The sequence below is a fragment of the Ovis canadensis genome, chromosome 12 (genome assembly GCF_042477335.2).
Source record: "Ovis canadensis isolate MfBH-ARS-UI-01 breed Bighorn chromosome 12, ARS-UI_OviCan_v2, whole genome shotgun sequence".
Classification (NCBI taxonomy): domain Eukaryota; kingdom Metazoa; phylum Chordata; class Mammalia; order Artiodactyla; family Bovidae; genus Ovis; species Ovis canadensis.
Window position 1 is genome coordinate 37,802,560 of NC_091256.1, and position 20,623 is coordinate 37,823,182.

The 20,623-nt window shown below is 38.2% G+C and overlaps 1 protein-coding gene across 3 annotated transcripts in view; it reads left to right on the top strand.

The window, feature by feature from the left end:
• Positions 1-20,413, top strand: part of FBXO28 (F-box protein 28) — a 34,834-nt gene extending 14,421 nt beyond the window's left edge. Inside the window, exons 3-6 of one of the 3 annotated variants that reach the window (XR_011247659.1) lie at positions 669-807; positions 8,458-8,653; positions 9,215-9,323; positions 10,069-14,693. Coding sequence is in view for 2 of the 3 variants with exons in the window: in XM_069545427.1 (XP_069401528.1) it covers positions 669-807; positions 8,458-8,653; positions 10,069-10,463 (730 nt within the window). In the remaining variant the exon portion in view is untranslated. Of the gene's footprint in view, positions 1-668; positions 808-8,457; positions 8,654-9,214; positions 9,324-10,068; positions 14,694-18,001 lie in introns of those variants that run through there. The other 2 variants (XM_069545428.1, XM_069545427.1) reach the window with 2 other exon arrangements.
• Positions 20,414-20,623: the final 210 nt, after the last annotated feature.

The following is a 20,623-nucleotide window of genomic DNA, read 5'->3' on the forward strand; positions in this document are numbered from 1 at the left end:
GATGGGTACACAGTGTGAATATAGTAAAAATCACTAAATGGTACCCTTGAAAAGTGAATTATGTCTCAGAACTTTTGAAAAGTTAAAATGAGCTGATCTTAGAGCAAAAATATATGGTTTCTTGTCTTTATGTCCATGTATACTTCTTTCATTTATCTAATTTCTCTGATTCTAATAGCCATTAGGCTTGAGCTTGATATATCCAAGTGAAAGGTAAAAGTTAGTTGCACAGTTGTGTCCAACTCTGTGATCCCATGGACTGCAGCCTGCCCAGCTTCTCTGTCCATGGAATTCTCCAGGCAAGAGTACTGAAATGGGTTGCCATTTCTTTCTCAAGGGAATTTTCCCAACCCAGGTATCGAACCCAAGTGTCCTGCATTGCAGGCAGATTCTTTACCGACTGAGCCACTAGGGAATCCGTATAGTCAAAAGGGCAAAACACATAAAAAATAATTTTTTTCAAATTTTTTTTATCAATAAATATGATTGATCCTTAGCAAGGATTTCTAAACATAGTGATTCATTTATCATTGCAGTTAAATTATGACCCAATTGTAGACTTCTAAATTAACATGTAAATGTTAGGCTTACATTAAGATATTTCGTTTGGTTAACATTTTAGTCCACAGTACTTTTAATGGTTGCTTTTTTTTTTTTTTTTTTGGTAGGAGAGAGTCAGAAAGGAGAAACCATTCATTAGCTCGGCATGCAGACATCCTCGCTGCTGTTGAAACAAGGCTGTCATTATTAAATATGACTTTCATGAAGTATGTGGACTCCAATCTCTGTTGCTTCATCCCGGGAAAGGTAAAATAGAATTGCTTACTTAGTAACAGCTGGGTTGGATTGTGTAAACTTTAAATTACTATGAAGTTTCAGAGTGATTTTTTTAAATGACAGAATCACTCCTACTTCTTTGGTCATCTGTGAATTCAGTAGTCACAATATTAGAGGGTAAGTTGTATAGACAATTGTGGGCTTTTGACTTTTTTTTTTAAGGTTGGCCACCATGTGAGGCACACGGGATCTTAATTTCCTGAGCAGGGATTGAGCCCAGGGCCCCTGCTGTGGGAGTGCAGTCTTAACCAGTGAATTGCCAGGGAAGTCTCATTGCTACTTTGAATGGGTTTCTAAGAATGGATTTGTTTAGCTTCTGTGCAGTAACTTATATAAATACATATCATTTATGTGATCTGTATACTTAAAATTATGATTATGAAATATGCTATAGAAGCTCTACTATTCTTCAGGAAAGCTTTTTAAGGGTTCATACGCAAAGAAAAATTTTAAGCTTTTACTTTTTGTAAAGATGCCAGAGATACAGCAATGAGCAGGAATAGGTATTGTCTCTGCCTTCAAGATTGTTACCATTTTAGGGAGGGGGGTTGGAAGAGACAAGCTGGTTTTGTTTTGTTTGAGAAATGTTTCATGAAAACAACTCACAAACTTCCAGATTGGACAAGAATAGATAATTACAGTATAGTAGTGTACTCTGGACTAAGTAATAGTGCTGTTTAACACAGAAATAAGTTTATTGTGGTGTATATACTGTGACTGAGTTAATAAAGGACCCAGAATTCAACATGCTGCTCATACCTTCACTAATACCTTGCTTCTTGAATTGAGTGTAAATTCAGAATGAAATAACTTCAGTATCTTTTTATGTGGAAGAGATGGAGGTAGAATTAAAGATCATTTTGCTACTTAGCTGCTACTGGCAAAAGGTTCCCTTAACATGGTTGGAACTAATTAATACTTAGTAAAATTTGAATGCTCTCTTTTTGTTATTTCCATTGATAGTTAACATTGGCAATATTTTATTACTTCCTTCATTTTCAATATTCTGTAATGTTTGTTGGGAGCCAGAGGAGTCCTGTTTCTTATTTGAAGTATTCTTTGGTATAGCTCACTTTCCTCATATTAGCTACTGATGCTTTTCTATAAAAAGGTGACCAGTTAGAAACTTGAGATTCTAATTCTTAGGCCAGATTTTATCCAGGTCTAATTCATAGGTCTTAATTCTTGATGTTCACGTTCAGTGAACGTGAATAGGTTGTCTCCTATAGCCTCATAGTTTTTATTGCATATCTCATAATGTTAAGATTATGGATATTTAAGGTACCTCTCTAAGTTTCATAACTTCAAGAGACAATTCAACCAATTATTGTTAATGGAAGCTGAATAGTTTGCAGCAAAGTCCATATGGCCTGCAAAGCCAAAGATATTTTAGTACCAGCCTTTACAGAAGTTGTCTCTCTGTTGTTCTAGTTGATCAAGATCATGTGATTGAAATGGTATTTACTGTCTAAACAAATGAGGTTAAATTCAGTTGAGTCTTGCTATTTTTTTTGGAAACCACTTGTTTTCTCTTTTAATTCTAGTACTAACTGAGGTGGTAGCAGTGGAGGATGTTTTCAGTTTTGAAGCTTATGTGTATCCCCTTGGGCATTTGCTCCTTAACTGAGCCCTTTACCTTACCTGCAGTGGAAAAGTCTTCAATTTTTCCTTAATGTTACCCATTTCCTCACAAGATCTTTTCCTAATTTATTTTTCTCCTACAAGTCTGAACTGGAAAAACAACTCCCAAAAAACAAGTGATTTTTGTTTTGATTATCACTTTGGTTTATTCTGCCATCTTTATAGCTTATATTTTGCCTAAATCAACACTGTATACTTAGATTACTACTTTTTATTTTTATGTCACTGGTACTTTTTAGCTTATTTAGGCTAAGTCTAAACTGCTAACTTAACATAGTTTGCAATATTTGGGTTGTTTTATCATTGTTCTTTTTTGAACTTTCTCATCCTTAAACTTTCATATTCTGTCTTCAGAACATAAGGATATGGCATTAAGTTTCACATCTGTAAGTGAAGACATTCTATGAAATACTTTTCTTTCAGTTTAGCATATAATCTTGATTTGGTATATGATTTCTATAGTAGTTTATTCTTGGTTTCCCCAGCATCTTGCTCCTGGGTTCATTTCACAAATTAGTTTTTACAAGTTACTCAAGTGAATCTGGGTAATAGCAACATTCATTTAAATTAGATTGCCTGATACATACCAGAATTTTGGACCTTTAACAGTTGGGGGGAAATTTTTTAAAAAATTATTCTCTGAAAGAACAATCAAATTTGTTTGTAAAATTAAATGGTAGAATGAAGATAGAAGATTAAATGTATGTTTACCTCTTAACTTCTCCCCATACTCTGCTCATTGGAGAAGAGTAAATGATGTAATTTTTAAAAGGAAGAAAAGATAAAGCCCCATGAAAAGGAGGTCAAGAGAGTAGACAGTAGCAGCAGGATTTTGGAAGTTGGAAAGTAGATGAACAAATGATAACTGACTTAGAAGAACTGAGGAAGTTAATTCCTAACCTGGCAGTGGGGGAAGCTGGGAGTCAATGTAGTATGCACAGCTGAACCTCCAAGAAATTCTAGAGTTGAAAGCACTTCTGAAAATGGGGCTAAAACAGAAAGGTTGGTTGAGAATCTGTATTTAGGAATGACTTAAACCTGTAGGTCCCCTCTCCAACTCCAAACAAGCTAGATCATTGCCCTTCTACCCAGTGAAAATCTAAGGCTTATTCATGGGAGGGGTTTAAAATGGAGTCTCTTGACAAGGAAACCGTACTAACAACAAAGGCATTTAAAGGTCTGTCTAAAGAATTCAGACTGGTTGGGAGTTTGCCACTATGAGTTCTGGGAAGGATCAGCAAACTTTTCTGTACAGGGCCAGATAATAAATATTTTTGACTTTGTGGACCACATGGTCTGTGGCATGTCATGGTCTGTTTCTCAGCTGAGAAATGGCCATGAGTCTACATGTGGTAAATGAATGGGTGTGCTCATGTTCTAATAAAAGCCTTATTTACAGAAATAGGCACAGGTCAGTTAGGGCCACAGTTGCAGACTCTGACCACTATATTGATGTTCCATTCATCTTTTCTCAGAATCAAGTATAGATTCTTGGCTTATTCCTGTATAGATTTCTCAAATCTTCTATCTGACATATAGAAGTCAAACTTTTTATAGTAAGTTCTTGATCAGTATCAGCAGTTCGCACAAACTGAAAAACACATGGAGCAGAGGCCAACTATCCATTCCAGGAAATATAATAATGAAAAAAGACATGAATAATTTCTTCATTGTTACTAACAACCCCAGTAAACCTTTTGTGCTTATTGAAATACAGTGGTCTCCAAAAGTCAGTGCTTTCACGGTATAAATGATTGTCAAAATGATTGTCATGAAGCTAGATTTCCCTGAAAGAACTTAAAATCTGTAGATTTTGTATTGCTGGTTTGTTTTTAATGATGTTTTCAGTTGGGGGGTGGGAACTGGTGATGATCACTTTCTTTATTCTTTTTTTGAGGGGTAGCTTTCTTTTGATGCCATTTCGCATTTACACAAAAATTGCAAAAAATATGAAAAGGAATTCCCATATTTCTTTTATCCAGATCAGCAATTATTTACCTTTTGTCTCATTTGCTTTTATTCTCTCTCTGCATATGTGTTTCATTTTTCTGAACTGTTTGAAGAAAAGTTGGAGATACTGTGACCATTATTCTGAAATATTTCAGTGTATTCCCTAAGAACTAGGACATTTTCTTACTTAACCACAGTACAGAGATAACAGGCTCAGGGAATTTAACATTGATCCAATACACTGATCGGCTGTCCATATTCAAGTTTCATTTCTTATCCCAATAATAGTTTTCCTAGCTATTCTTATTTCTGACTCCAAAATCCAATCTAGGATCACACATGAATTTGTTAATTCTCTTTAATGTGTAATAATTCCCTACACTTTGTGTTTCTTAGGCTTTAAGTTTTTGAAGTTATTTTGAGGAATAAATATCCTTCAATTTGAGTCTATCTAATGTTTCCAGAATGTTGTATTTTTGTTTCTTTTAAAATTGGTTTTAGTGTAAAGATATTCTTAAAAATAACTCTTACTTAGAAGCATTTCCTCCTTTCATCTTGCTGGTCCTCAAGTAAATACATGCAGTCATTGAACCTTTAAAATGGAAAAAGAATTAATCTATTTTCATTGAATTTTTTAGGTCCCTGTTCTTACACCCCTAAACTCCACCTTTACCACTAGTTTGGCTAACTAGGAGATCTGATCAGCTTTTTATGTGCTGCATTTTTAAATATAAGCAAGGAGCAGAGAATCACCAGGCTAATAAGAAACACAAAGTAAAACAAATGGAGAAAAAAAGACCTTTGAGAAAGCAATACAAAGATATAAAACTTGAACAAACTGTGACTAATAGTCTAAGAGAAATATTAAAATACAGACAAATACATGCCATATAAAGAATTATTCACAAATATGGAAGAAAAATTAAAAGAAATAAGAGGAAAATTAAGGAAATCTCAAGTGGAGCAAAGAGAAGGAAATGACAAGCCACTCCAGTATTCTTGTCTGGAAATTCCACGGACAGAGGAACCTGGTGGGCTACAGTTCATGGGGTCACAAAGAGTCAGCCATGGCTGAGCACATCAGCAGTTGGAACAAAAAGAAACAGAATGAGAACATACAACGTTCAATATTCTAACGGGAGCTTTGTTTGCTAAGGGCAACTCTGGTAGCTCAGCTGGTAAAGAATCTGCCTGCAATGCAGGAGACCCTGGTTTGATTTCTGTGTCGGGAAGACCTGCTGGAGAAGGAATAGGCTACCCACTCCAGTAGTCTTGGGCTTCCCTGGTGGCTCAGCTGGTAAAGAATCCTCCTGCAGTGCGGGAGACCTGGGTTCAATCCCTGGGATGGGAAGATCCCATGAAGAAGGGAACAGCTACTCACTCCAGTATTCTGGCCTAAAGAATTCCATGGACTTTATAGTCCATGGAGTCCCAAAGAGTCGGACACAACTGAGTGACTTTCACTCACTTGCACTACTTTGTTTGCTAAACAATAGATTAAATAAGATAGAAATTCTCTCATCTATAATAGTTGAAAGCCTTAAATTATGTTCATCTTATCTCATTTATTACTGTGCCAATTTAAACATAAGCATGATAGACTAAACTGTATGTGCTGGGAATGTGATAGTTGCTCACATTTGGTTTTCGTTTCTTACCATTCTTTCTTAAAACTTAAAAATATTTTTCACAAGTATTAATTATCTCTAGTATTCAGCAGTGGCATATCACTTGAAAAGTGTATAAATAGCCATTAAAGAGTTTAGGGACCTGCCTAAGACCTGTGGTCTTTACACTGGATACCAGACTCAAACCATTACATTCTTGTTGCTAAAGTAATTTTCAGAAAGTGATTAAACCTATTCAGAAAATGAAATATTTTAAAATCAGGTAAATGCTGTTCTTTTCTTAACATGTGTCTCTACAGCTGTTTCAGCCGCTGATGACTCTGGATGGGAGAAGCAGTTTGGCTCTAACATGCTGTCTTTTTTTTCACCTTGTCCTTTGCTTGTAGCTTTTGGACACAGGAAAGAAAATGTTTTTAATTTTATTGAAAACATGGATTGAATGAGTCACTTAATTAAAATAACCTCTATGTAGTAAGACTTAAAAACACTGAATTTCCTAATAGAACACTTGGGCAAAGGGAAAGAGATACACCTTGCTTTCACACTGTATTTAGAAAGCTGAATATGGTAGATAAGAATATTTCACATTTTGGTTTACAGATGTCATTTAGTGTTAGTAATCCCTATGCGATATTTTGATATGAAATTAATTCTGAAGAATCAGGGTTATGGAAGAGGATTCACTACATAATAAATTATTTTAAAAACCTAGAATAAATGCATGGTACATAATAAACTGTTAGTTGCTCAGTCGTGTCTGACCCTTTGTGACCCCATGGACTGTAGCCTGCCAGGCTCCTCTGTCCATGGGATTCTCCAGGTAAGAATACTGGAGTGGTTTGTCATTTCCTTCTCCAGGGAATCTTGCCAGCCCAGGGATCGAACCCCATCTCCCGCATTTCAGGCAAATTCTTTACCGACTGAGCGACCAGGGAAGCTAGTACATGGTACATGACAACACTATATACATTTTGATTTCCTGGCCAACTCCTCACTGCGCACTCCTCCCTTAGTCATGTACACCCTCCTCCTGCTCAGACTTCTCTTCTCATTGAAATTCTGCTTATTTCTCATTGCCAAGTCCTTCATTAGGCCTACTCAGTCCTCAAACAAATCCTATCCCTGTCTGCTTCCTTTTTCACACAATGCTTTGCTTGTACATTGAACTTACTCACTTTGAACTAGGCTTTGCTGTATATGGGTCTTTCACTAAGTCATCTTGCACAGGTTAAGATGTATGTCTTATTCATGCTTGAGTCATTGTAACAGTCATTTCTAGTCTAGGTCAAACATACTGTAAATATTCTTCTGTCTACCGGTATTTATGTACATAAACTTACTAGGTCCATTTATCCTCTCAGTAAAAATTTTGTTAACAATGACCATTGTATTCAAAACAAAATCTAGCCTCTAAAAATCATATTCTTGTATTGACTTTAACCTGTGGCTTATCCCTAAACAGTTTTATTTAGATGTGTCAGTATTGGGCAGTTTATGTTATTTGACCATCTTTATCACTCATTTAACGAACGTTGACTAGGGTGTCTGCTGTGTGCCAGATACTGCTAGGCTGTGGGGGTCTGACAGTGGAAACTAGGTATGGCCTCCTCTCTCACTGAGCTTACTCTGTTATGGGAAGAAGAAATTCACAGAAAAAGGCGGTACTTCAACCTTGTAATGTGTATTCTGAAGAAAAAATAAAGGATTTGATGAAGGTGTTAACATACTTAAACTGAGAGAGGGTTCAGAAAAGACTGCTTACTCCGAGAAAGTGTTACTGAGACCTCAAGCGTGAATAAGAAATTTGGGGCTGGAGAAGGTAGGGCAGATAATGCAGGGAGAGCACAACAGAAAAGAGATCATAATGCGCAAAGCCCTGAGCAACAGAGAGAGAGGGTCTGCTTTAGGTCAGAGAGCTGAGGGTCACTTTGCACCTGTAGGTGGAATGTACCGGCACTGAGGACGACATCAAATAATACTGGAGTGTTGCAGTGCTTTTCCTACTTACGACACACATGTAGCGCTACTATGGATTGGTTAATATCCCATCACTAGCAGATTCTTTGTAGTAGAATGTGACAGACTAGCAATATGAAGGACTACTGCTAAAGTATATAAGTGTATGTTTTGTAATTGACCATTTTGTATTTATATATAAATATTAGGTAATTTTTTTAGCCCCAGAACAGTAAAGATGCTTAATAAATATAAATATGAAACATATATAGTATTATAACAAGCCCAAAGCCAGCTGTTACAGGTGGTAATGTTACCATTGGTCAGTAGATCAGTTAAGTCACCCTGTAGATCTCTGTAGAATTTGCAAAACAAGCAGTCACCTTACTCCCTGTTTACCTTTTTTCTTTTTTAATAAAGTGCTAATGAGAGCTCATTATTTTAGGTGATTGATGAGATTTATCGTGTGTTGAGATATGTCAATTCTACCAGAGCCCCTCAGCGAGCTCATGAAGTACTTCAAGAGTTAAGGGATATTTCCTCCATGGCAATGGAATACTTTGATGAAAAGATTGTTCCAATTCTAAAGAGGAAATTGCCAGGATCAGATGTATCTGGAAGACTCATGGGCTCTCCTCCAGGTATCTTTCGTTTATAATACTTTCAGTTTATAATCATGTTCATACATAGGTTTGTAACTTGCCTTTTTTTCCTCCCACTTAACTGTGCATCTTGAACTTTTCTGGGTCTGTAACTGTGTATCTGCAGCATCATTTTTAAAGACAGATTAGATTACGGACCATATCTTACATAGTTCATCCACTGCTGTTACGCACATTCGTCTCCAGGTTTTTCAGTATTTGAACCACACTGAAGAACAATCTTACAGCTGAATCTTTATACATATCCATAATTTTTAACTGGGCATAAACTTGTTAGAGCAATTTTTAGTAAAACATTTGTTTCATTCAGATTAGTTAGCTCCCTGGAGTACTCAGTAGAGTGAATGGGTGCCTGTAATTTAATAATAAAGCTTATGGCATCTTAGTATTAATGTATCTATTACTTATTGAGTACTATTATGTGGACAGCACTATACTGTGTCCTATGAAGACTAAAAAGAATTGTAATACATGATATCTGCTCTCAAGAATCTTATTATTTCATAGGGTAAGACATAATCATGACTCAAATTATTGCAGGCAAGAGAATAGTTTAAAGGAGTGTCCATTTACATGCCAAATGAGTAGAGAGAAAATCTTAAGGAAGATAAGATCATTGTTGGCTGGTCTGATTGAGACTTCACAAGAGGTGAGAACTGATCTGAGCCTTGTTAGTTGGCTAAAGGTAAGCTGAGAAAGAACAATGTATCAGTCAAGGAAAATATTCTGGTTATTTAGATGTATGAGGAGAAAATGGTTCTTTTAGAAAAGCTTCAGAGATAGGGTTTTTTAAAAAAAGCAGGTTATTGGTTTAAAATAGCGATTTTCATGCCCATGGTACGTTGCTATTCCTAAAACAGAATAGTTCCAAAGCCTTCCTACATCATGTCAGAAGTTCTTCCTGATCATCGAGTGTGCTGTAACCCTTTTTGGTGGTATCCCAATTATTTGGCTAATGTTGAGACCAAACATTCAACTAAGTGCAGAGAGGACTCACGAACCTAATAGGTCTGTACTTCTGACTCAGATATTTATGTTTCCTTGTGTGTAATCAGGTAGAAAGCAATTCTACTCTAATTTTACATTTATATTTTCTTAACTAGATTCTAAAAAAGTTTTATAATATTTTTAAATCCAAGTTAACACCCCTGGACACTCTTTGCTTTTGCTGGCAGTCCACATATTGCCACATGAACATGAGAGTCAGAATTCAGACTCATTTATAGTTAAGACAAAGTATTTGATTAATTCATTAGACCAAGTAGATTGCAAAGAAGAAATCTGCAGAGGTGATATTACTAAGGACATTCCATTTTTTAAGAAGTCTCATTAATGAAGTATTACTGGTGGTGAGCCATTGAAGTGATTGACCATTTTAAACCATTTCTCCATAGTTCCAGGACCTTCTGCAGCCTTGACTACAATGCAACTGTTCTCCAAGCAAAACCCTTCAAGACAAGAGGTTACCAAACTCCAGCAGCAGGTTAAGACAAATGGTGCTGGGGTGACTGTTCTCAGGCGTGAAATTTCTGAGCTTCGCACCAAAGTGCAAGAACAGCAGAAACAGCTTCAAGACCAGGACCAGAAACTGCTAGAGCAGACCCAGATCATAGGTGAGCAGAACGCACGGTTGGCAGAGCTGGAGCGCAAACTGCGGGAAGTAATGGAGAGCGCAGTGGGGAACTCCTCAGGGTCTGGGCAGAGTGAAGAGTCTCCTCGGAAACGAAGAAAGGCCGCAGAAGCCATAGACTCTCTTAGGAAATCTAAACGTCTCCGGAATAGAAAGTAAATCGGAATGTGCTTCTAGCGCCAGAGGAAGACCTGGCTTTGTAGCTTGACCAGTTCTGCATATCTGGACACTGCACGACACGGTGTCTCTCAGCTCTAGGCTTTCAGAACACAACTTAAACTTGAACTCTCATGGTTGGGACTTTTTTTTTTTCCTGCTTCTCCTCGTTGAACTGATGCACAGAATCTTTTTACTTTGCAATAGATTTGTACTAACCAGACCTATTCTATCATGTTTTGAGAAGTTAACCTCTTTTGTGTGCAGATAATGTTTAAAGCAAATTTGTTTCTGCATATATGCACATTACATAAGGATCTTAAACCAGTCTTGACAGACTAGAAACTAAGTTTAATACAGAAAATGTCCTGTTCACTTGAAAGAGAAGACCTACTTTTTAAATGGACAGTATCTTGTTTTTTAAAAAAAAAAAGTTGACTTTTTGTTATAAGTGACCTTTGTCTGGAATGTCTGAAAAGTAGTAAATGCTTTTTGGTATTGAAGTAATGGGTAACTAAAACGGACTTCCATAGTATTGACTGTAGAAGGGGCCTCTACAGTATTGACTATATATTTTTATAAACTACTGGCAAGGGACTTATCCAGTTGTTATATCCAGTTCTCTTTTGGGGCCATGACCTACATTTGCATGGATGCATGCATGCATTGCCTAGTCAACTCACTTAAAAAAGCTCTTGCACTGGTATTGATCTTGAACCTCTATACTTCTCCACTTTTTAGAGCAGTGTCTTAGTTCGTTTAAGCGCTTAACATCTTCCACCACAACAGCTTGCTTCGGTGGGTGAGGGGGAGTGCTATTTGTATGTCCATTTGTCCTCCGGTTTTACAGGATAAGAGAGTCTTAAAGCCCGCTGCTTTAGCTGTTCTCTGTAGGGTTCAGGTACACTGGCTAAGGCAGAGCCCCAAATTCTTTATGTTGATATCAGACCTCTGGTAACTATGACTATTCCTGACTCACCACGGTCTGTGCTCATTGATCCATTGTGGCCGTGACCAGTGGTGTGAGTAGGGAACCCAACTTATGGGATGCAGTTGTTTTGCCATTGAAAAACAGTTCACTGAAGAAAATTGTACTATGAAAAAGCATTTTGATTGTTTCATTTCTGGGGGGTGACCTGAGGGAAGCTTTCTAATATTAATTTCAGGCTTTCCTTATCCTTCGACTTTCACCAAAAGCTTTAATTTCGTTTGCACTCCTGTTTTGAGCTTGTAACTGGAAAAGCATGTCTTGCACTGTCAGCCTTCTGAGTGGTCACTTTAACACCTGTACAGTGATAATTTTCCCCAGTTGTGTATTTTTTGAAACAGTCAGTTATTACTGTCTAGTTTTATTTTAATGTACTAAATTATGTAGTCATTATTTGACTGTTAAGTTAAACAACTGTTGCCTTGGGCTTCAGTTATTTAAGGTAAACTTAGGTGTAATATAGAATACTATCCCTTTCCAGGTGGGAGTTTGACACCTGTATAAAACCTAAGGTTTTGGTAAGGACCTTAGTTGAAGAAAAGCACAAGGTCACTACCTTTTTTTAATCCGTCCAACATGATACGGTTATGCATCCTTGAGATTAACCTCACCAAATGAAACTTCTTATCCATTTTTAGCATTGTCCTTACATAATAGTGTCCTTAGATTTTGATCAATTCTTTGTCTAACATTAAAACTCCATTTACAATGTAGTTATGTTTTCAATGAAAAACCATAAAATAACGTCCAAGTGTTTTCATGGTTTGTTGGGAAGGTAATTTTAAAATAAACAATTTCGAAAAAACATTTGTCAGCCAAGATCATCCATAAAAGTCCCTGTCTGTAACTCATTCTCTCAGCAGGTCTCATTTGTTTAGTCATAGGATTTAGCCATATTACCACAACTTTGGAGGAGGCCTACTGGAATACTTACTCATGGCCTTTAATGGTCTGCTTTCCTGGTAATACGAAGATGTTTTTAAGTAACAAAGTACATGTTTACAGGTTTATAAAGTATGATCTTTATGCATCAAAGGGATATAACCTCAGATGATCTTTTTTAATCATGTTAATGAATTATTTAAAGTTTCCTGGGTTTCTTTTTAAACTCCAGCTAGATAACCCTAAATGTATCTACGGTCTTAGTTAACATGAATATTTGGCTTCCATAATAAACATTCACACTATTAAAAGATAGATTTTCTGTTTCAAAATCCAAATTTCTACCATATACACTTGTAATCATCTGCCCATAAATTTAACGAGTTGCACTTGTTAATGGGTGAATGTGGCATAACAGTAGGAAATAAAGCACTACAGTTGTTTTAAATCTTAACGAGCTAAAATATGTTAGGATATTGCCTTGGCCAGTTTGATAGCTGTTATACTTGCATTTGGGTAGTATCATGGTATTTAAGTGTCAGCAAATACAAAATATTTCCATCACCTAAAACTGACATATGTTACAGGAAAATTGTAAGTTAGCAACCCGAGAGAGAATTACCCTGCTCTGGATTGTAGGTCAGTAATTTAAATACTGTATGTTAATATGTTAAATGTTAGGACATTTCATAAAGTATTCCCATCATCTTCCTTGGCTAGTCTTTCAGAGGATACTTGAAGTTGTCCCACTTACAAATTGATCACAACACTACAGACAGATAAAATGTGGAAGGGCGGATGAAAAATGTAGAGGACTGCCGCCCCCTCACCCCCCACAGGAGTCTCTGCTTGTTTCCAACGTGGACTTGACTTGGTTTTCACGTATTCTGAACTATGTATTATTTCAGAACATCAGGATATAGAACCTGTTGTTTTTCAAGCTCCTCTTTTGATGTACAGAGCCTGGAAATAAGGGCAAACACAGATGTAATCAGAGTAATCATACTGTTTTAAAAACTTGGGGTGCCATCAGGTCTAAAGCCACTGGTTTTGGAAGCAACTTTTTTTTTTTTTTTTTTGTAAAACATGTTTTTGGAGTACTGAACTTTACAGGGGCTTGCCTTAATCTCTATTTAGTAGTTTCAAGATATATGCGCTATTATTCTACTTGTTAAAATAGTCTATGTAGCCCCTAAGGTGGGTAAGACAGAGTATAAGTAATGCCTAAATAAATAAGCTAAAAGGTGTCACTACAGCTGGATTTTTGAGAGAAAATGGACATATGAACATAGGCTATGTGTAATAAAAATAATGGCACCTTAAGATTGCACTATTTTATGCATTATTTTATATGCCATTTCATAGCCTGCACTTTAATCTCCAAAGAAACGATGTGTGATGTCCCAGTTGTTCCTTATTAATAACTGTTTCCTGAGACAGGGCACTTAATTCTATTTTACTATACCGAAGTAGTTTCTTGGAGGTAGATTCCTCTTTTGAGTTCTCTATTTCCTTAGCCATAATATTTTCTAGGATCTAGGAACTCCCTATCTTGTCTTATTTCCAACAGTATATAATTTTAATTTAAAATCTCACACTTGGTGATCAGCACATTCTTAATATACTGCTCTAGCAGTGAGTACCCATTTGTTAACACTTCTCAAACCTTCTTCAGAATAATCATATGTTGTAAGTAAGATTTGAAACCAGGAACAAAGGCATTCTGCCTTGTACGATGCAGTCTCTTGAAAAATGGCTGTTCCTAATGTAAAATCCAATACATTCAGTGATTTGGCTTGGGATCTGAATTTCTTTCACTAGTCCTCAGAAGGTTAATAAGTAAGAACTACTTCAAAAAGCTCTGTAGCCTGCCATCTTGAATTATTTTCAAGAAATACTATATAATCTACAAAATGAAATTAGCAATTAGTTGACTGCTGCCTACCATGAGTTTATTTTTAATAGCAATATATTTATATTTGTGATAAATATGATAGGCTTAAGTAATGGCCTTTTCCAGCTTCCTAAGAATCTTTGTGAAATTTCTGAAATTCAGACGTCAAAAATTGAAATTTTTCCTGTTGTGTCAGAAGAACCATGAGATTTAGAAGCATTTTGGTAATCCATTAGGTCCATTGCCAAAGTAGATACTGGTCCGTATTCAAAGCTATACCTAAGGTTAGACGCGTTTAAAATTCCTTTATGTTGTGCCATGTCTGTTTACTTATGGTCATGAGCAACAATAAATTACAGTAGTTTATCTCTGGAATTTTAATTGTTATAACCTAATTTAATTACTGGAAAGTGAAAAACACCTCCCGGTCACACAACAGGGTACGTGAATAAATGTGTTGTTACCAGTGCTACTTGTTTTCTTTGTATTTCATACACAGAAGATTACGGAGCCATCTTAATAGCTACCACCTCTTAAGAGCAGTTTATTTTCTTATTTTAATCCTCACAGCCGCTTTATAAGTGCTTCCCTAGTAGCTCAGCTGGTAAAAGAATCCACCTGCAATGCAGGAGACCCCAGTTCGATTCCCGGGTTGGGAAGATCCATTCCCTGGAGAAGGAATAGGCTACCCATTCCAGTATTCTTGGGCTTCCCTGGTGGCTCAGATGGTAAAGAATCTGCCTGCAATGTGGGAGATCTGGATTCGATCCCTGGGTTTGGAAGCTATCCTGGAGAAGGGCATGGCAACCCCCTCCAGTATTCTTGGTTGGAGAATTCCCAGGGACAGAGGAGCCTGGTGGGCTGTAGTCCACAGGGTCACAAAGAGTCGAACATGACTGAGCGACTAAGCACAACACAGCAGCTGCATTATAAAGCAGGTTTTACTGTCTAAAAGGAAGTTAAACTCAGGTTAAGCAACATAGCCACAATGTCACCTAAGTGTGATTTGAACCCTGCCTCCAAAGCTTATGTATTCCTGCTACACTCTGCTGCTGTTGCTAAGTCACTTAAGTCGTGTCCGACTCTGTGCGACCCCAGAGACAGCCCACCAGGCTCCCCCATCCCTGGGATTCTCCAGGCAAGAACACTGGAGTAGGTTGCCATTTCCCTCTCCAGTGCATGAAAGTGAAAAGTGTAAGTGAAGTTGCTCAGTCGTGTCCGACTCCTAGCGACCCTATGGACTGCAGCCTACCAGGCTCCTCATTCCATGGGATTTGCCAGGCAAGGGTACTGGAGTGGGTTGCCATTGCCTTCTCCACTGCTACACTCTACTACATTCTAAAATGTCTGGACGCTGTGGGACTCTAGATTACATTCATTCTTCAAATTCAATAAATATATAGATTTCATACATCAACCAGAAGCAGTCTATGCCAGAATCACTAATGTTAAGAGTAATATACAAAGCTTAAAATCATGGAAAGACTAGACTTTAAGGAGGCAACTTTTGTCTTGAAGTTTTTTGGCGATGCATTTACATTAGGCATATGGGTAAAAAATATTTTTAAGGCGTGTGTGTGTGTGTGTGTACTTAGTCGCTCAGTTGTGTCCAACTTCTGAGAACCCACAATAAATAGGCAGTCCTGGCAATAGATGTGGTCAGAGGCCACTAACACAGTCACTTTATTACAAAGTTGGCTACTGATCAAAAGAAGTGATACCAATTCTCTTGCCCTGCTGGGGAAGAAGACTAGTTCTCTTTTCAAAATTCCTTCCAGCTCCAAAACTAAGTATTCAAAATTTCAATGAAATAAAACCATACAAATCAATTTCACCTCTGTTTCACAAAGATGTAACTGATAAGGAATTACTAGAAATGACTGGAAACACTCTTTGAGACACACTTTACCTACTTTGTTCATAACTTAGATGTTCAGAAAAGAGATCGCAGATGAACTTATGCTGAAAGATGAGGATGACAGCAGTGTTACCAGTTACCCCAACACCATCACTGCATTCTAGTCATCAAGCTATCATAGAAACCTAGAAAAATAAAGACAACTTGTGTATCTCCCTGTCTTCGAAGGGTGGATCAGGATGGAATTCTTTGTAGCCCTCAGGTGGCTCAGTCGTGTAAAAAGCACATTTTGGGAAACCAAGAACTTCACCAGTATTGTTGGCTTTAAAAATAAAAGGATGTCTCTATTTATGACGTTTCTCATGTTAATTCCTGAAACAACACTTAGAGGATCCATTAAAGGTGATTCTTTCATCCAGAAAATATTTTAACTTGCTTGTGTTGCTATGGTATTGGTGAGTCATTTCCTGAAAACAAAATTATAGGAAACTGTAAGGAGAAAACACAATGTGGATGTTTGAGCACAAAGTCCAAATTACGACTGGAAAGGGAGTACAAATCAAGGATGAACTTCCCCTAGATTCAGTCAGTTTTGTTCATTGAAAAATATTCAACCAAAGAGCTTTCAGTTTCCTCAACTCTTACGTTTCCTTCGATTCTTTTTCCCTGGGTTCTTTGCATTGAACAAAAGTCAGTTTCTACTTGGAATCTGAAGCAGCAGTGTAAAGAGTAATACTGGCTCCAGGAATGACCTAAGGTGTGTCTCTGTCTTAAGACACAGGGAAAACTGCTAAAACTTCAAGGCTAAACAGAAGATGGAGTGAGGGAAGAAGGGAAGGGGACCTAAAATGCTTGTTCTTCCTTTGAAGGATTGCAGCAAGCTTTCAAGAAAGTGCCTTAGCTCTCTAAATATCCAGGTTCTATAACCCTAGGTGCTGCCACAGCAGTGGCCTTTCATTCCCAAAGCAAATGCAGTTTGTGCCTCCCTTGTGCTGCTTAGTTGCTCAGTGTCTGACTCTGTAGCCTGTCAGGCTCCTCTGTCAATGGGGATTCTCCAGGCAAGAATACTGGAGTGGGTTGCCACGCCCTCCTCCAGGGGATCTTCCCAATCCAGGTCTCCCGCGTTGCCGGTGGATTCTTATTTATTTTATTTTATTTTTTTATTTTTTTTAATTTTTTTTCCTTTATTTTAATTTACAATACTGTATTGGTTTTGCCATACATTGACATGAATCAACCACGGGTGTACATGCGTTCCCAAACATGAACCCCCCACCCACCTCCCTCCCCATAACGTCTCTCTGGGTCATCACTGTGCACCAGCTCCAAGCATGCTGTATCCTACGTTGGACATAGACTGGCGATTCGATTCTTACATGATAGTATACATGTTACAATGCCATTCTCCCAAATCATCCCACCCTCTCCCTCTCCCTCTGAGTCCAAAAGTCCATTATACGGTGGATTCTTTACTGTGAGTCACTAGTGAAGCCCAAGAACATTGGAATAGGTAGCCTATCCCTTGTCCAGGGCATCTTCCCCACCCAGGAACTGAACCAGGGTGTCCTGCATTGCAGGTGGACTCTTACCAGCTGAGCTACCAGTGAAGCCCATGTCTTACTTATAAGAGGATAATAAAGGAATGACTGTCAAGGGGTTAACAGTGCTGTGCATAATAAGCAGGTAATTAGTAATAAATAGTGGTTTATACAGGGCAATAGATAAGACTGAGGAAATAGAAGTATAGAATCTACATTGCATTGGCTACATGTATTTCCTTTAAGTCCTACTTTAAGCATATATATATATATTTTTTAACCACAGAAAACAATTTGCTATTACAGCCTTTCTAGCCTCCTGGAGAAGTTTATTTTTAATATTTTAAAACTTTTGCTTTTGATATTTTTAATATTTCACAGGTCTTTTTGCACTGCCCCACAGTGCCGTCACTTTGCTAACAAAGATCCACATAGTCAAAACTATGGATTTTCCAGTAGCCATGTACTGATGTCAGAGTTGTACCATAAAGAAGACTGAGTGCCAAAGAATTGATGCTTTTAAATTGTGGTGCTGGGGAAGACTCTCTTCTCACCTAGAGAAGTCTCTTGGACAGACAGAAAGGAGATCAAACCAGTCAATCCTAAAAGAAACTAATCCTGAATATTCATTGGAAGGACTTAGGCTGAAGCTTCAATACTTTGGCCACCTGATGCGAAAAGCTGATTCATTGGAAAAAAAAAACTGATGTTGGGAAAGACTGAGAGCAGCAGAAGGGGACGACAGAGAATGATATGGTTGGATGGCATCATAGACTCGATGGACATGAATCTGAGCAAACTCCAGGAAATAGTGAAGGACAGGGAAGCCTGGCGTCCTGCAGTCCATGAAGTCGCAATGAGTCAGACACAGCTGAGTGACTGAACAACAGTACCTCCTTGAGAGCCATGGGACAGAAACCAGTCTGGCAGCCCTCATCCTTCTCCACCTTGGGCTGATGGACCTGAAAAGGAAGGAGGACCTTGAGCTGCACCTGGTAGAATAAAGAGAGGAGCCTCTTCAGAACTTACTTCACCTTAAGACACAACTTAGAGTCAAGCATACATGCTGTGGAACCAGAATTAGTGGGCTCCTATTCCCAGCTAGACCTGTTATGAGTTATGTAATACCAGCTTGGGTAGTTAATACCTCTGAAGCTCAGTTTCATCATCTGTAAAATACTTTTTACCTCAGAGAGTCAGTACAAAAATCCAAAGGACTCTGGGAAGAGCGGAGTAGGAGCAGGAGGAACCAAGAATCTGCCTCCCCACCTAGAGAAAAATTACACCGGCAAAACCTGTCTGATGTAATTACTTTGGAACCCTGGAGATCTGTTGATTTGGGCAATAGACAGGGTCCTATGCTGGGCAAAAAGGACCCTGTCCCCCCCTGTATTCTCGATCTGTCCTCTGATCACTGATTGCTGCTTCTAATCACAGGAGTGTAGATAAAGATGGTGGGAAGCCATTGTGGTACCTCCCTCCATTGTTGCAAGCCTCTCCCCAACCAGCTGAAGCGCCTTCTGAAGTATAAGCGAAAGTGTTAGTCACTCAGTCTTGTCCGACTCTCTGTGACCCCATAGACTGTAGCCCGCCAGGCTCCTCTGTCCATGGAATTCTCCAGGCAAGAATAGTGGTGTGAATGGGTAGCTATTTCCTTCTCCAGGGCATCTTCCTGACCCAGGAATCAAACCCAGTCTCCCGCATTGCAGGCAGATTCTTTACTATCTGAGTCACGAGGGAAGCCCTGAGATTTAAAAAGCCAGCACTCCTTTCCCCAACACTCCTTTATCTTCCTCTCTGTTACTGTCTAAAAGCCACACTTTAAAGACTAAGACATTTAACAACCTCGATATGTACAGAGAAAATTAGAAAGTAACAAAGTATGCCGAGGGAAAGGTTCAAATAAAGAACTGAAAGGACGTTAAATTTACATCTCAGCCAGAGCCTCAGCACAGAGAGAGCCTACCACAATCAAAATAAAGATATAAAAATTGATTCCCAGAGTTACTGCATTATTAGATTCAAATGTCTAGTTTTCAGCAACAACAAAGGCCCACAAGGCATACAAAGAAACAGGATATAAGTATACTTATAAGTGTAAGCTTATACTTACAGCCCATTAAAGAGGAAAATATAAATCAACAGAACTGTCCCTTAAAAAGGCCTAATGGCAGATATAGTAGCTGCTGCCAAGTTGCTTCAGTCGTGTCCGACTCTGTGCGACCCCATAGACGGCAGCCCACCAGGCTCCCCTGTCCCTGGGATTCTCCAGGCAAGAACACTGGAGTGGGTTGCCATTTCCTTCTCCAATGCATGAAAGTGAAAAGTGAAAGCGAAGTCGCTCAGTCGTGTCTGACTCTCCGAGACCCCATAGACTGCAGCCCACCAGGCTCCCCTGTCCATGGGATTTTCCAGGCAAGAGTACTGGAGTGGGGTGCCATCGCCTTCTCTGAGATATAGTAGACAGACATTTTAAAATTAACTTTTTTAGAGAGGCTCAAAGGGATTTCCCTGGTGGTGCAGTGGATAAGAATCTGCCTGCCTAATGTGGGGGACATGGGTTCAATCCCTGGTCTGGGAAGGTTCCACATGCTACAGAGCAACAAATCTCCACAGCTACTGAGCTCATGAGCTGTGACTACTGAAGTCCTCGTGCCTAGGGCTTGTGCTTCACAACAAGAGAAGCCATCACAATGAGAAGTCCACACAAAGCAATGAAGACCCAGTGCAGCCAAAAATTAAAAAATAATTATTTTTAATGTAAATAAACTTTTTAAAATTAAAAAAAAAAAAGAACTAGTCTATCACAGACTTTACAAACAAACTTATGGTTACCAAAAGGGAAAGGTGGGGGAACAATAAATTGAGAGTTTGGGATTGGGGTATAGACAATTAACAATAGTTTCAGGTGAATAGCAAAGGGACTCAGCCATACATACATACATCCATTCATATCCAAGACAAAATGTTTTTTGAGTTAAAAAAATAAAAAAAAAAGATTTG